This window comes from Muntiacus reevesi, chromosome 2 (assembly GCF_963930625.1).
Source record: "Muntiacus reevesi chromosome 2, mMunRee1.1, whole genome shotgun sequence".
In the NCBI taxonomy this organism is placed as follows: Eukaryota; Metazoa; Chordata; class Mammalia; order Artiodactyla; family Cervidae; genus Muntiacus; species Muntiacus reevesi.
The window spans coordinates 271006029-271018261 of NC_089250.1; the positions used below are offsets into that span (position 1 = coordinate 271006029).

General features: G+C 42.8%; 1 protein-coding gene across 1 annotated transcript; it reads right to left on the bottom strand.

Moving 5' to 3' along the window:
* Positions 1 to 8417: 8417 nt before the first annotated feature.
* On the bottom strand, positions 8418 to 9902 carry LOC136157587 (zinc finger protein 724-like). The gene is made up of 2 exons (XM_065919424.1): positions 8545 to 9902; positions 8418 to 8460 (listed from the first exon to the last, which is right to left on the bottom strand). Exons 1-2 carry the CDS (start codon positions 9900 to 9902, stop codon positions 8418 to 8420), a joined length of 1401 nt encoding a protein of 466 aa, XP_065775496.1.
* Between the last annotated feature and the right edge of the window lie 2331 nt (positions 9903 to 12233).

The window sequence follows — 12233 nt, forward strand, 5'->3', positions numbered from 1 at the left end:
CTCCTTGGTCATGCTGTCTACAGGAACCCCAAGGACAATGGAGGTGTTTGGGTGGAAATATTTTCTCAATGATACTGAATGCAAAATTGTTTACTATATCCACAGAGAGGCCAAGGGAGTGTCCGTTGGTAGCACCTGTGTCTTGAGTGTCTGCCAGGCCATCACCAGCTGTCCCAGGAACTCCAGGTGGGGGCAGCTTAAAATGAAAGCTCCCAAGTACACTGGATCTGCTATTTTCCTCTGCTGGGTTGTGCACATGCTGATAAATATTCTATTTACTAGGTATGTGGAAGATCATTGGAGTAACAGAAACATCACAAAGAAGAAAGATTTGGGATTGTGTTATGGTGTGATTCATAATAGAATCAAAGTTTTACTGAGTGTAGGATGGTTTTTACTTCCTGCTGTGTCATGTCTGCTCTCACGATCTGGTTTAGCAGCTCCATGGTTTTCATCTTGTCCAGGCCCAAGCAAAGGGTGCAATATATTCACAGGGCCAGCATCTCTGCAAGATCCTCCCCGAATCTAGAGCTCCCTAGAGCATCCTGGTCCTGGTGAGCATCTTTGTGTCTTTGTACAGTGTCTCCTCCATGTTTCGCATTTGTTGGGCTCTTTTTAACAATCCCAGCTGGTGACTGGTGACTTCTGCTGCACCCATTACTGCATACTTCCCAGCTGTAAGCCCCTACATTCTCAGGAGTCATGGTTGCAGAGTACCCAGGCTCTCCTTTTCTTGGATAAAGATGAAATAATCACCTAAGCTTATGTTGTTCAGTCACCAAGTTGTGTCCAACTCTTTGCGACCCCATGGACTGCAGCACACCAGGCTCCCCTGTCCTTTACTATCCCCAGGAGTTTGCTCAAATTCATGTCCATTGAATCGGTGATGATATCTAGCCATGTCATCCTCTGCCACCCGCTTCTCCTCCTGCCGTCAATCTTTCCCAGCATCAGGGTCTTTTCCAATGAGTCACCTCTTTATATCAGGTGGCCTAAGTATTAGAGCTTCAGCTTCAGCATCAGTCCTTCCAGTGAATATTCAGGGTTGATTTCCTCTAGGATTGACTGGTTTGATCTCCTTGCTGTCCAAGGGACTGTTAAGAGTCCTTTCTACCACCACAGTTTGAAAGCATCAGTTGTTCAGCGCTCAGCCTTTTTTATGGTCCAACTCTCACATCCATACATGACTACTGGAAAAACCATAGCCTTGACTAGACAGACGTTTGTTGGCAAAGTAATGTCTCTGCTATTCAATATGCTGTCTAGGTTGGTCATAGCTTTTCTTCCACGGAGCAAGCGTCTTTTAATTTTGTGGCTGCAGTCACCATCCACAGTGGTTTTCGAGCCCAAGAACTGTATCCTACTAGGGTTCAAAGGGGGCTCATAGTGTATAGTTTTAATTGTCCATTTTGGTGACCTGACAAACGGGATGAAGTCACAGTGACCAAATTGCCCTCGTGGGCATCCTGTTCTTTTCTTAAAGTGATATCCTGTTTTTTCCTGCTGATGTCCTGTTTTACCAGTTTCTCAAGACTTGCCAGTTTCTCAAGACTACGGGACCCCCGGACGGTGAGACCCCTTTGACTCTCTAGTAACAAGACCCCGGCTGCAGGCTAGAGATACACTAAGGGCCCCTCCCTTCGGGACGCAGTTCCGCATCGACAAGGTATAAGAAGGAATGGCTGTAAAGGGAGCACACTGGCTTCTCTCAAAAGGCAGCCACTTCTCTCTTCCCGCAGTAAAGCTTTCTCTGCCGGGATGCCCAGGTCACTCTCCTCTCCGCGCCAGTCTGTCATCAGTGTTTCCGCTTTTCCCCCATCAATTTGCTGTGAAGTGATGGGAGTGTGTGTCATAATCTTGGTTTTTTGAATGTTGAGTTTAAAGTAAGTAAAAAAAAAAAGAAAAATATCGTATATCAACACATGTATGTGGAGTGTAGAAAAAAGTTGTAGATGATCCTATTTTCAAAGTAGAAGACAGAAAGACATAGAGAGGAAATGTATGGACACCAAGGGGGGGAAAGGGGTGAGGGGGATGAATTGGCAGATTGGGATTGACACCTATACACTCTTGATGCTATGTATAAAATAGATGACTGATGAGAACGTGCTCTATAGCACAGAGTACTCAATGCTCAGTGCTCTGTGCTGACCTGAGTCTGAAAGAAGCCCAAAATGGAGCGGGTATATGTATGTGTATGACTGATTTATTTTTCTGTGCAGTAGAGACTAACACAACTTTATAAAGCAGCTATACTCTAGTAAAAATTAATATTAAAAATTTCAGTGTCATCCAAGGATTAGCAGAGGTGGGGCTATGAATATTCTGTGTCTAGAGGATTTTCTGGACAGTGAAAATGATTTGTGGAAAACTTTTTTTTTTAAACAGTCAATTTTTTAATTCAAAGAATTTGAATTCTAAAAGAACAGTCAATAAAATGGGTGCCAGGTGTCTCAAGAAATATTCAGTCCCTTGAGCTCCGTGTGCCATTAAACTTGCAAGTATTGACAGGTACACTGAGACGGGTGTTTGGTTTCCTTATTTTTAAGTCTGGATACTATAAAATCCTTAGAGGAAAACATAGGCAGAACATTATTTGACATAAATCTCAGCAACATCTTTTTCAATCCATCTACTACAGCAATGGAAGTAAAAGCAAAAGCAAACAAGTTGGACCAAATTTAACTCAAAGGAAACCACAAATAAAACAAAAAGCCCACGGAATGGGAGGAAATGTTTGTGACTGACAAGGAATTAGTCTCCAAAACTTACAAATCATTCATGTAACTGAGTACCCAAAAAATGCAATCAAAAATGGGCAGAAGACCTAAACAGACATTTCTCCAAAGAAGACATACAGATGGCCAAGAGGCACATGAAAAGATGCTCAACATCACTAATTATTGCATGCACACATGATAAGTCACTTCAGTCGTGTCTGACTCTGTGTGACCCCATGGACTGCAGCCCACCAGGCTCCCCTGTCCACGGGATTCTCCAGGCAAGAATACTGGAGTGGGTTGCCATTTCCTTCTCCATTGTCTGAAAGGTAACCAAAGGTAATTAAACCCAGAAGCAAGCTGAGAAAAAAGAAAAAAACAAACCCTAAAAGAACCAGAACTACTTCAATTACTCCTTTTTGAGCTAGTACTCCCATGCTGGTTCCAAGGGCGGGAGAATTCCCTGACAACCAAATGTACATCTTTGTTACAGATAAAGTTAGTTTTAACTCTTGGAGACTCTCACCCCCTTGTCACTAGATGATCACTAATTATTAGAGAAATGCAAATCGAAACTGCAGTGAGATATCACCTTACAACAGAATGCCCATCATCAAAAAAGTCTACAAATAATAGTGCTAAAGAGGGTCTGGAGAAAAGAGAACCCTCCTTGGTGGGAACGTCACTGTTAGAAAGAATGTACACTGGTACAGTCAAAGTGGAGAACAGTATGGAGTTTCCTTTAAAAAAAAAAAAGTAAACAAAAATAAATGGAAAACTTATCAAGTTTGATTATTAATCAATTCAAAGCTTATAAATAATGGATTCATGTCACTATATGTTTCTCCAGTGTCACAAACTGTACAACCCTGAAAGTGAACAATAAGGTAAACTATGGACCCTAAATACTTATGATGTCACTATAGATTCATCAGTGGTAACAGAAGTACCCCTATGGTGGAGGAGGATGATAAAGAAGGAGGTTATATGTATGTGGGAATAAGAAGCATATGAAAATTTCTGTACCTTTCTCTGAATTTTGCTGTGAAACTAAACCTTCTCTAAAAATAATCTTTAAACTTTAAAAAGTACATTGTTATTGGGGCATGCACACTTCATAGGATCTTTTTAAAAAGATTTAATGCTCTCAACTAATATTTAGAGAATGGATATGTTTCCCTTGTTTTATTTTTACCTCAATTAACGCACTTTATAGATGTGATAAAATATCAGGTAAACAGTAGGGAGAGAACAAACTATAGCCACATAATTCTTTTTTTTTTTTTTTTTTTTTTAGTATTTATTTATTTGATTGAGTCAGGTCCTAGTTGTGGGAGCATGGAATTAGTTGCCCTGTGGCAAGTGAGATCCTAGTTCCCCGACCAGGGATGAAACCCACGTCCTCTGCCTTGCAAGGCAGATTCTTAACCGTTGCCCCACCAGGGAAATCCCCCAAACAATTCTTAAAATGTAGAAACACACATACAATAGGGCAGCAACACCAAAAAAACTCTCATCTTCAAATTCAGTTACAATGTGCCTTATCACTTAATATTGATCACTACTTCCTTTGTGTATGATCAAATACACATTTACGGCATCATGTCCAAAGGCTTTGGTCCCGTCCCATTTTAATCCATCCTCCGTGACTGCCTTTGGTTCATTTTCAGAGAAAGCTGTGATGTAAATACCTTGGCGTCGCCGGGTCTCTGAAGATGGAGGCCCCCTCACCTACGGATAGGTGGTCACAACGCAAATCATTTTGGGAATGCCTGTGGCCCCAGGGGTCTTCCCAGGTGGCTCAGTGGTAAAGAATCCGCCTGTCATGTAGGAGACCCAGGAGACGATGGTTCGATCCCTGGGTCAGGAAGATCCCCTGAAGGGACTGACAACCCACGCCAGTATTCCTGCTGGGAAACCCCAAGGGCAGAGGAGCATGGAGGGCTCTCGCCCACGGGGTCGCAGAAGAGCGGACACCGCTGAGCTACTGAGCACGGAAGCAAGCGGCCCCAGGGAGGGGAGGGGGAGACAGGGCCCGGGACTCGGGGTAACTTTGGAAGATCTGGGAGAGCAAGCCTCACCCCGCCAAGACTTTGTCCTCCACTCGCCTCCGCCTCCCCTTCCCCAAGCGCAGCTCGCAGCCAAGGAGGGCCGCCCCCAGGAGGAGCCCCTCCTGGGCATCAGGCGGACGGAGCCGACGTTCTCAGAGGTTCCAGCCCCGCGCCCTCGGCGGCTCAGGGCTCCCAGGGGTGCTGTGTGCGATGGCTCCGGCTCAGAGCCACGGAAGACGGGTGTGACAGGAGCCGCGTCAGCACCCACAGGGCTTGTTCAACGTGCCGGCTCACGGCTTCCCCTCAAACCGGCCAACTCACCACTTCTTAGACTGGGGAGGCTTCGTATCCACTTTAAGGCTGCAGAGAACATCTTCAGGGAAGCGGTTCTCATCTGGGGGCCCAGGAGGCCCCTCCTCGCAAACTCCGGCCCCTGCTCCCGGGGTGCAGCCGCGCTGCTCGTCTTCCGGCTCCCGGCGCGGCCCGGGCTGAACGCGGGGCTTCGGCGCGTCTGCGACGGCTCAGCGCCAGCTTCAGGCCCGGAGGGGCGGCGGGGTCTGCCGGGCCGGGGTCGGGAGGCGGACGCCGGTGCCGCTCACCGGTCCCGTGCTGGCGGAATCCGGGGAGCGAACGCGTGTGGACACAAAGGAGAGCCTGACGGTGCGTCTCCGGGGGAGCTGATCGTCCTGATCTCTCCTGAGACAAGGACAGGAGAGGTGGGCCTTCTCGGCTTTTCAAGCTCCTGCCTGTGGGCGCGTGGGGAGCAGGCGAAGGCGCCGTGCTGACGCCTTGGAAGGTGTAATCTCAGGACGCTGAGTGATTCTTCCCCATGACCTTGAGGAGAAAACGACCCAGGGCAGGAGGAAAAGAGGAGGAAATGGCAGCTCCTCGGGTAAACGTCTGTCCTGGGTCAGAGGCTACGTCTGCTTTTCCTCCGGAAATGCCCTGCATTCACAGTTTATAAACCTTTCATTCTCTACTTCTGATGTTGCCTATTGAGGTGGTTTTCACCTGCTAAATTTTTCCCTTTTTATTGTGATGATGGTCAAGATCAGAGCTTTAGAATGCTTCTCCCTCATGTCCCAGAGCCTCTTCTCAGGTGTCTCTGTGCATCAAGGCTGCCTGGAGAACTTGAAGCATCCTCACCGAGAATTAATGACTTTTCTTGTGGCGAAGAATCCTCCTGCCAACGCAGGGGACACGGGTTCCATGCCCGGCCATTAAGATCCCACGGGCCGCGGTGCAGCTAAGCCCGTGCCCACAAGTACTGAGCCTGTGCTCTGGAGCCCTGGAGCTGCAACTACTGAAGTGTGTGCCCTGGAGCCCGCGCTGCACGAGAGAAGCCCCCACAGTGAGAAGCCTGTGCACCACACCTAGAGAAAAGCCCGCATAGCAACAGAGACCCAGCGTAGCCGGAAATAAATGAATGGGTAAATCAAAATAGAAGGACCTGGGATTTAGGAGGACGGCTGGTTATAAGGGCTGCTAGGGAAGACCTATGAGGAATTTACATTTGCTTATGAATTTGCAGGCCGTTGTCTAGCACGTCTGCTTATGTGAATAACTGGTGTCAAAGCAAGGCACGTGCAGGCCACCAGTCTACACAAATGATGCTAAGGCAGCAATATAATGGTCAGTGTAAGTAACTCTCGCCAATACTCCTATGCAATCCATACTGTAAGCATCATAATGTCCCAGATGTTAAAAACGAGGAAATGATGCACTGTACCATTTATGGAAAATATGATCTCAAGTTATTTGAGGGTTATGGCCAGTAGAAAAAGAGGAGTTACCATGAGATGTCATTCTACGTGCATCCTAAGTCACTTCAGACGTGTCCAACTCTTTGTGACCACGTGGAGTGTAGCCTGCCAGACTTCTCTGTCCATGGGATTCTCCAGGCAAGAATACTGGAATGGGTTGCCCTGCCCTCCTCCAGGGGATCTTCTGGACCCAGGGATCGAACCAGTGTCTCTTATGTCTCTGGCATTGGCAGACAAATTCTTTACCACTAGCACTACCTGGGAAGCCCCATGAGATGTCATCCTGCTGTGTTACAGATACTTTGTATTCACCATCAGTTAGTGACGACTTAAAAAACAACCCAGGGGGATGTTAATGCTTCTATCAGTGTTAACATTGGTGGTGGAATACATGTGTGCATGCTCACTTGTGTCTGACTCTTGCAACCCCATGCACTGGAGCCGACCAACCTCCTCTGTCAATGGGATTTCCCACGGCAAAAATATTGGAGTGGGTTGCCATTTCCTTCTCCAGGGGATCTTCCTGAGCCAGGGATCAAACCTACATCTCCTGTGTCTCCTGCATTGGCAGGCAGGTTCTTTACCACTGAACCACCTGGAAGCTTGTTACTGATGAGAACATTTCATCAATTATACATCAAGTTTAATATATGAAAAGCCGTTCACTTTTATTAATTAACATATAGTAAGTTCACACATAATCTAAATAAAACTTTCCAAAGTTTATAATCTTTGATCAAAATACAGATTACAAGCATTTGGAAACATTCTTGTTCTTCTGATACAATGGTCAGAGAAATGTGATATTTATGGTTTACAAAACAGAGAGAGCCAAAATTTAGTAAACAAGGATGTACATTAATTACATGACCTTTCAGGAAAAGGTTACATAGATTTTTCTTGGGTATCTGTGAAGATTTCCTGATTGCTACCATGTCAACTAAAATTCATGACTTCTGGTTATTGCAGTTATAAACATACCTCAAGATTTCCGTGAACTGCCATCTTTATATCCACAAAAAACCATTGGCACAACTCTTTAAAATTTAGACTCTCTTACTTTAATACAAAGAATTATTCTCTGAACACTTACCTAATGGTGACATAGAGGGATGATTTAAACAATGACAGTCATCACCTTCATTTAGACTTCCACTATACACTTCACATTACAAGATCCTTAATAGTCCATAGAAAAGTAGATAAAAATTGTTTCCACCTAATATAGAAGGGTCTTGTTTAACTTTGAGACAGCAAAGTTCAAGAATATTAATTTTTTAAAAAGCATGTGAGTTCACATACACACTAGAAACAAAGGTCTAGCCTGTAGTAATTTGAAAGTTGAGTTATATTAAATTTTATTTTCACATAATGTCAATATGAACAAGCATACAATGATAATAATTATATTGTCCAACATCTCTCACCTTGATCCTATGGTCCAAGTAACAAATAAGTTTTCTAAGTGTTTTAACTATGGATTATTTTCTATAATATCCTGATTTAAAGTAATACCAGAAAAGGGTTGTTGACTGAATGCTATCTTTGATGAATTCTCTGATATTTATTTAGACCTGAGTTTTTAAATTCATTTTGTACATTTCTCACAGCATTAAACGTTCTTCCCAAGATGAACCCTCCGGCATTTTCTGATGTGTATGCTTAGGACAAACCTGTTTCCTCACTTATTACATTTGTAGGGTCTGTCTCCAGCACACGCTGTCTGTTGCTGAATGAGGTGACGGTTCACTTCAAGGCTCTGTCACATTATTTATATTTGTAAGACTACTTGGCAGTATGAATTATGTTATGACTAGTAAGGTTTGAGTGTCAGTTAAAAGCTTTGCCTCAAAAAAAAAAAAAAAAAAAAAAAAAGCTTTGCCTCATTCTTTACATTTGTATGGTTTCTCCCCAGTATGAATTCGCCTATGTTTATTAAGGTTTGAACTCTGATTAAAGGCTTTGCCACATTCTGTACATTTATAAGGCTTCTCTCTTGTATGAATTCACCTATGTTTATTAAGGTTTGAACTCTGATTAAAGGCTTTGCCACATTCTGTACATTTATAAGGCTTCTCTCTTGTATGGATTCGCCTATGTTTATTAAGGTTTGAACTCTGATTAAAGGCTTTGCCACATTCTGTACATTTATAAGGCTTCTCTCTTGTATGGATTCGCCTATGTTTATTAAGGTTTGAACTCTGATTAAAGGCTTTGCCACATTCTGTACATTTATAAGGCTTCTCTCTTGTATGAATTCGCTGATGTTGAATAACATGTGAACACCTGATAAAGGCTTTGCCACATTCTGTACATTTATAAGGCTTCTCCCCAGTATGAATTCTCTGATGTCGATTAAGATTTGAGGAACTGATAAAAGCTTTGCCACATTCTCTACACTTGTATGGTTTTTCCCCAGTATGGATTCGCTGATGTCGAGTAAGTGTCGTACTTTTGTTAAAGGCTTTCCCACAATTCTGACATTTATATGGCTTCTCCCCAGTATGGATTCGCTGATGTTGAGTAAGTGCCGTACTTTGGTTAAAGGCTTTCCCACAATTTTGACATTTATATGGTTTTTCCCCAGTGTGGATTCGCCTATGTTGATTAAGGTTTGAGTTCCGAGTAAAGGCTTTGCCACATTCTGTACATTTGTAAGTCTTCTCTGCAGTATGAGTTCTGAGATGTCGAGTAAAGTTTGAGGGCTTGCTAAAGGTTTTGCCACATTCTGTGCATTGGTTAGGTTTCCCTCCAGTATGGGTTTTCCTGTGTCCGTTTAGATCTGATAATTGAGGAAAGACTTTCCCACATTTATTCCACTTGCCGTGTTCCCCCTTAGCATGAATACTCGGATGTTGAGTAAGTTGTGATGACTGGTTAGAAACTTGAACACATTCACTAAATTTGTAATTGTTTTCTTCCGTGTGGATATTCCTATCTGTAATAAGATTTGAGCTTTGATAAAAGACATTTCTATATTCATCCCATTCATCATGGTTCTCTGAACACTGAGTTCTCAGATGATTCATGAGACCTGAGTATTGGTCAAAGTGATTCCCAGGTTCAAGGCATGGGTAGATTCTGGCTCCATCATAAATACTGTTGTAATAACTGAAGATGGAGCTCTCGCTTAAGGCCTCACTCGTTGGATTACACAGGGAAGGTTGTTCCGCATTATCTGTACTATGATACCCATTGAATGACGGTGGCCAGATAAAGATTCTCTCATTATTATCAACATTATAGATATTGGAATAGGGAGAAAATGTTTCTTGTTGGAAAAATAATGAGCCCTCACTAAAGGATCTCTCAACTTGATCATCGTGAGATTCTCTTCCTTCATTTTCAAATCGCTGGCTTTCAGACATGTATGACTGACTGTTTAATTCAAACTTATGTTCATGCTGGTTTGAGTGATTATTTATAGCATAGACTAGGTGACTTTCCATGTTTTCAAAATTTCACATCAGAGAATATGTATTTTTTTTTAATCATATGGGTCCTTGCTTACAAAAACATATTTTTCTGCCGAACTTATTGACTTCAAATGGGATTTTTTCCAATTTGACACACATCCTCAATTTCTTTTGGCAATCATGTTTTCATCATGGATAATTGTCCCGATTTGGTTACATCTAAATCAACATCTTTTTGCCCTTCACAGGCCCCCTTACTTTCCCAGTCTTTCATTAAGTACAGATTTCCAAGCTGAGAGCTCTCAGAACTTCCCAGCACCTCACACATGAATCTCCTATGCACGGCTTCTTTGGGAACAAACCCTGGGTGTCATGAGAAGATATCACTGAAAGATAACAAATAACCGAGATCCCACTTAGTACTTGGAGTGAATATGCTTTACAGTTGTATGCAATACTGACAAACCCTTAGCTAGATTAATAAGAGGTGAGATGCAAGTAAGATCAGAAATAAAAACAACAGCCCTGTACATGTTACATAGAACAAAAAGTCATTCTATCAGATTACAATGAAAGATACTATACCAAAAAGTTGAATACCTCAAAGAAAGATTCAATTCTTAGAAACACAGAACACCTTAGATGTTAGCATGAGTGAATTAAAAAATTATAACACACATAAAACTATTAGTAAAGAGTAAAAAAGTAATTTAAAAAATCCTTGGATTAGATGAATTAACTGGAAAATTTCAGCAACCTTTCAAGAAAAATAAATATCAATTCTCCATAAAGGATCACCATGTACACACTACTATATTTAAAATGGATAGCCAACAAGTTCCTACTGTACTGCAGAGGGAACTCTGCTCAATATCATGTGGCTGCCTGGATGGGAGGGGAATCTGGGGGAGAACGAACACACGTACATGGATGGCTGAGTCACTCTGCTGCCCACAACATTGTTCATCGGTTATACTCCAGTACAAAATAAAAGAACAGTAAAAATATATTTCTGTGAGTTAATAGATATATTAAATAGTTTTAGCATTGATGAGTTGGGGTAAATGCACTTAAAATGTCTAAAATTTGCTCATAGGAAGTAAAAATTGGGAGGTAGAAATTGGGGATTACATTTTATGATCTCAGATACTGAGTCTGAACTTTGGAGAGCCATGTTTGAAGTTTCCATTGGAAACTGGAAAGCAGGAAGCATATATCTGCTCCCAGTATTTCTGGAATTTTGTCAACTAATCCCAGCATCTCCACAACTCTCCTCACACGTTTCTGACTTGAGGCAGAGTCAGGAATTTGAAAAGGCCTTAAGGCAAGCTTTGTCAGAACTGTAAGCAGCTTTTCCTAGGTCCCCCAAAGCAGCGAGAGTATGCAGGTCCCCAGAGACCAGGAGGAAGGTTTTGGCTCTCAGTGAAAGTGAGGGAAAAACCACTGGAGCTGAAGAACAACACACGGAGGTTTAAGAGCAGAAGAACGGGGAAGATCATGTCCCTCTTTGACAGAAATAAACCCAGGCTTCTCACTCTAGTGAAGCAGGCCTCCCCAGACCACCTGAACAAGTCTGGCTTCCTCTGTGGTCTTTGGACCCCTCACCTGTGTCATCTGCTTCATTCATTCACACCTAGCGCTGGGATTCTTCCTTTACTCCAAGGGGACCTGCTCGTTAGAAAAATGAACACACACACACAAAGAAAAATGAACACAATTAGGACTTTGTGTTTAACATATACACTCTAGTATGTACAAAAACAACCAAGAAGGAACTGCTGCGTAGCCCAGGGAACTATTCTCAATATTTGTAATAACCCATAAGGGAAAGTGTCTGACTTGACTAATGAAAGCCTCTCCTTACAAAACTCAGTATCTCTCCTGAACACAGCTGAGTGCTCATATTTCAGAGCCAACGAGCAGCAGAGAGACACTAGGAGGCAGTGGAGTTTCCCCCTTAACTGTGTTGGATTGTGCACCCCCCTCACTACGTCTTTCCAAGGTTTTATTAAAGATAAACCGAAAAAAATGGAACTTCATGGTGTGAGAATCTAGCAGAAAACACCCGAATCGGTGACCATCAGTTCTAATGGGATAAACTGGTGTCAGGTGAGAGAAACACTTGAGAAGACACATGGTCTCTGCTCAGGTACTTTCGGCAAAATTAAGGAAATCTCAATGTGTCTTGAAAAAATTTCAGTTTTATGCATTTTTACTCCAAAAATACCTCCCCTGTTCTGTATCCCTAATAGCACATTTAAACAACAGATCTTTCTTACCAAT

What these genes read in the sequence shown, in the direction of transcription:
- LOC136157587 (XM_065919424.1), bottom strand. Translation starts at nt 9,902, where the DNA reads ATGTCTGAAAGCCAGCGATTTGAAAATGAAGGAAGAGAATCTCACGAT. An exon ending in TCAAACCTTAATAAACATAG is followed by an intron (nt 8,461 to 8,544) that starts GTGAATTCATAC and finishes TAATAAACATAG; the next exon opens with GCGAATTCATACTGGGGAGA.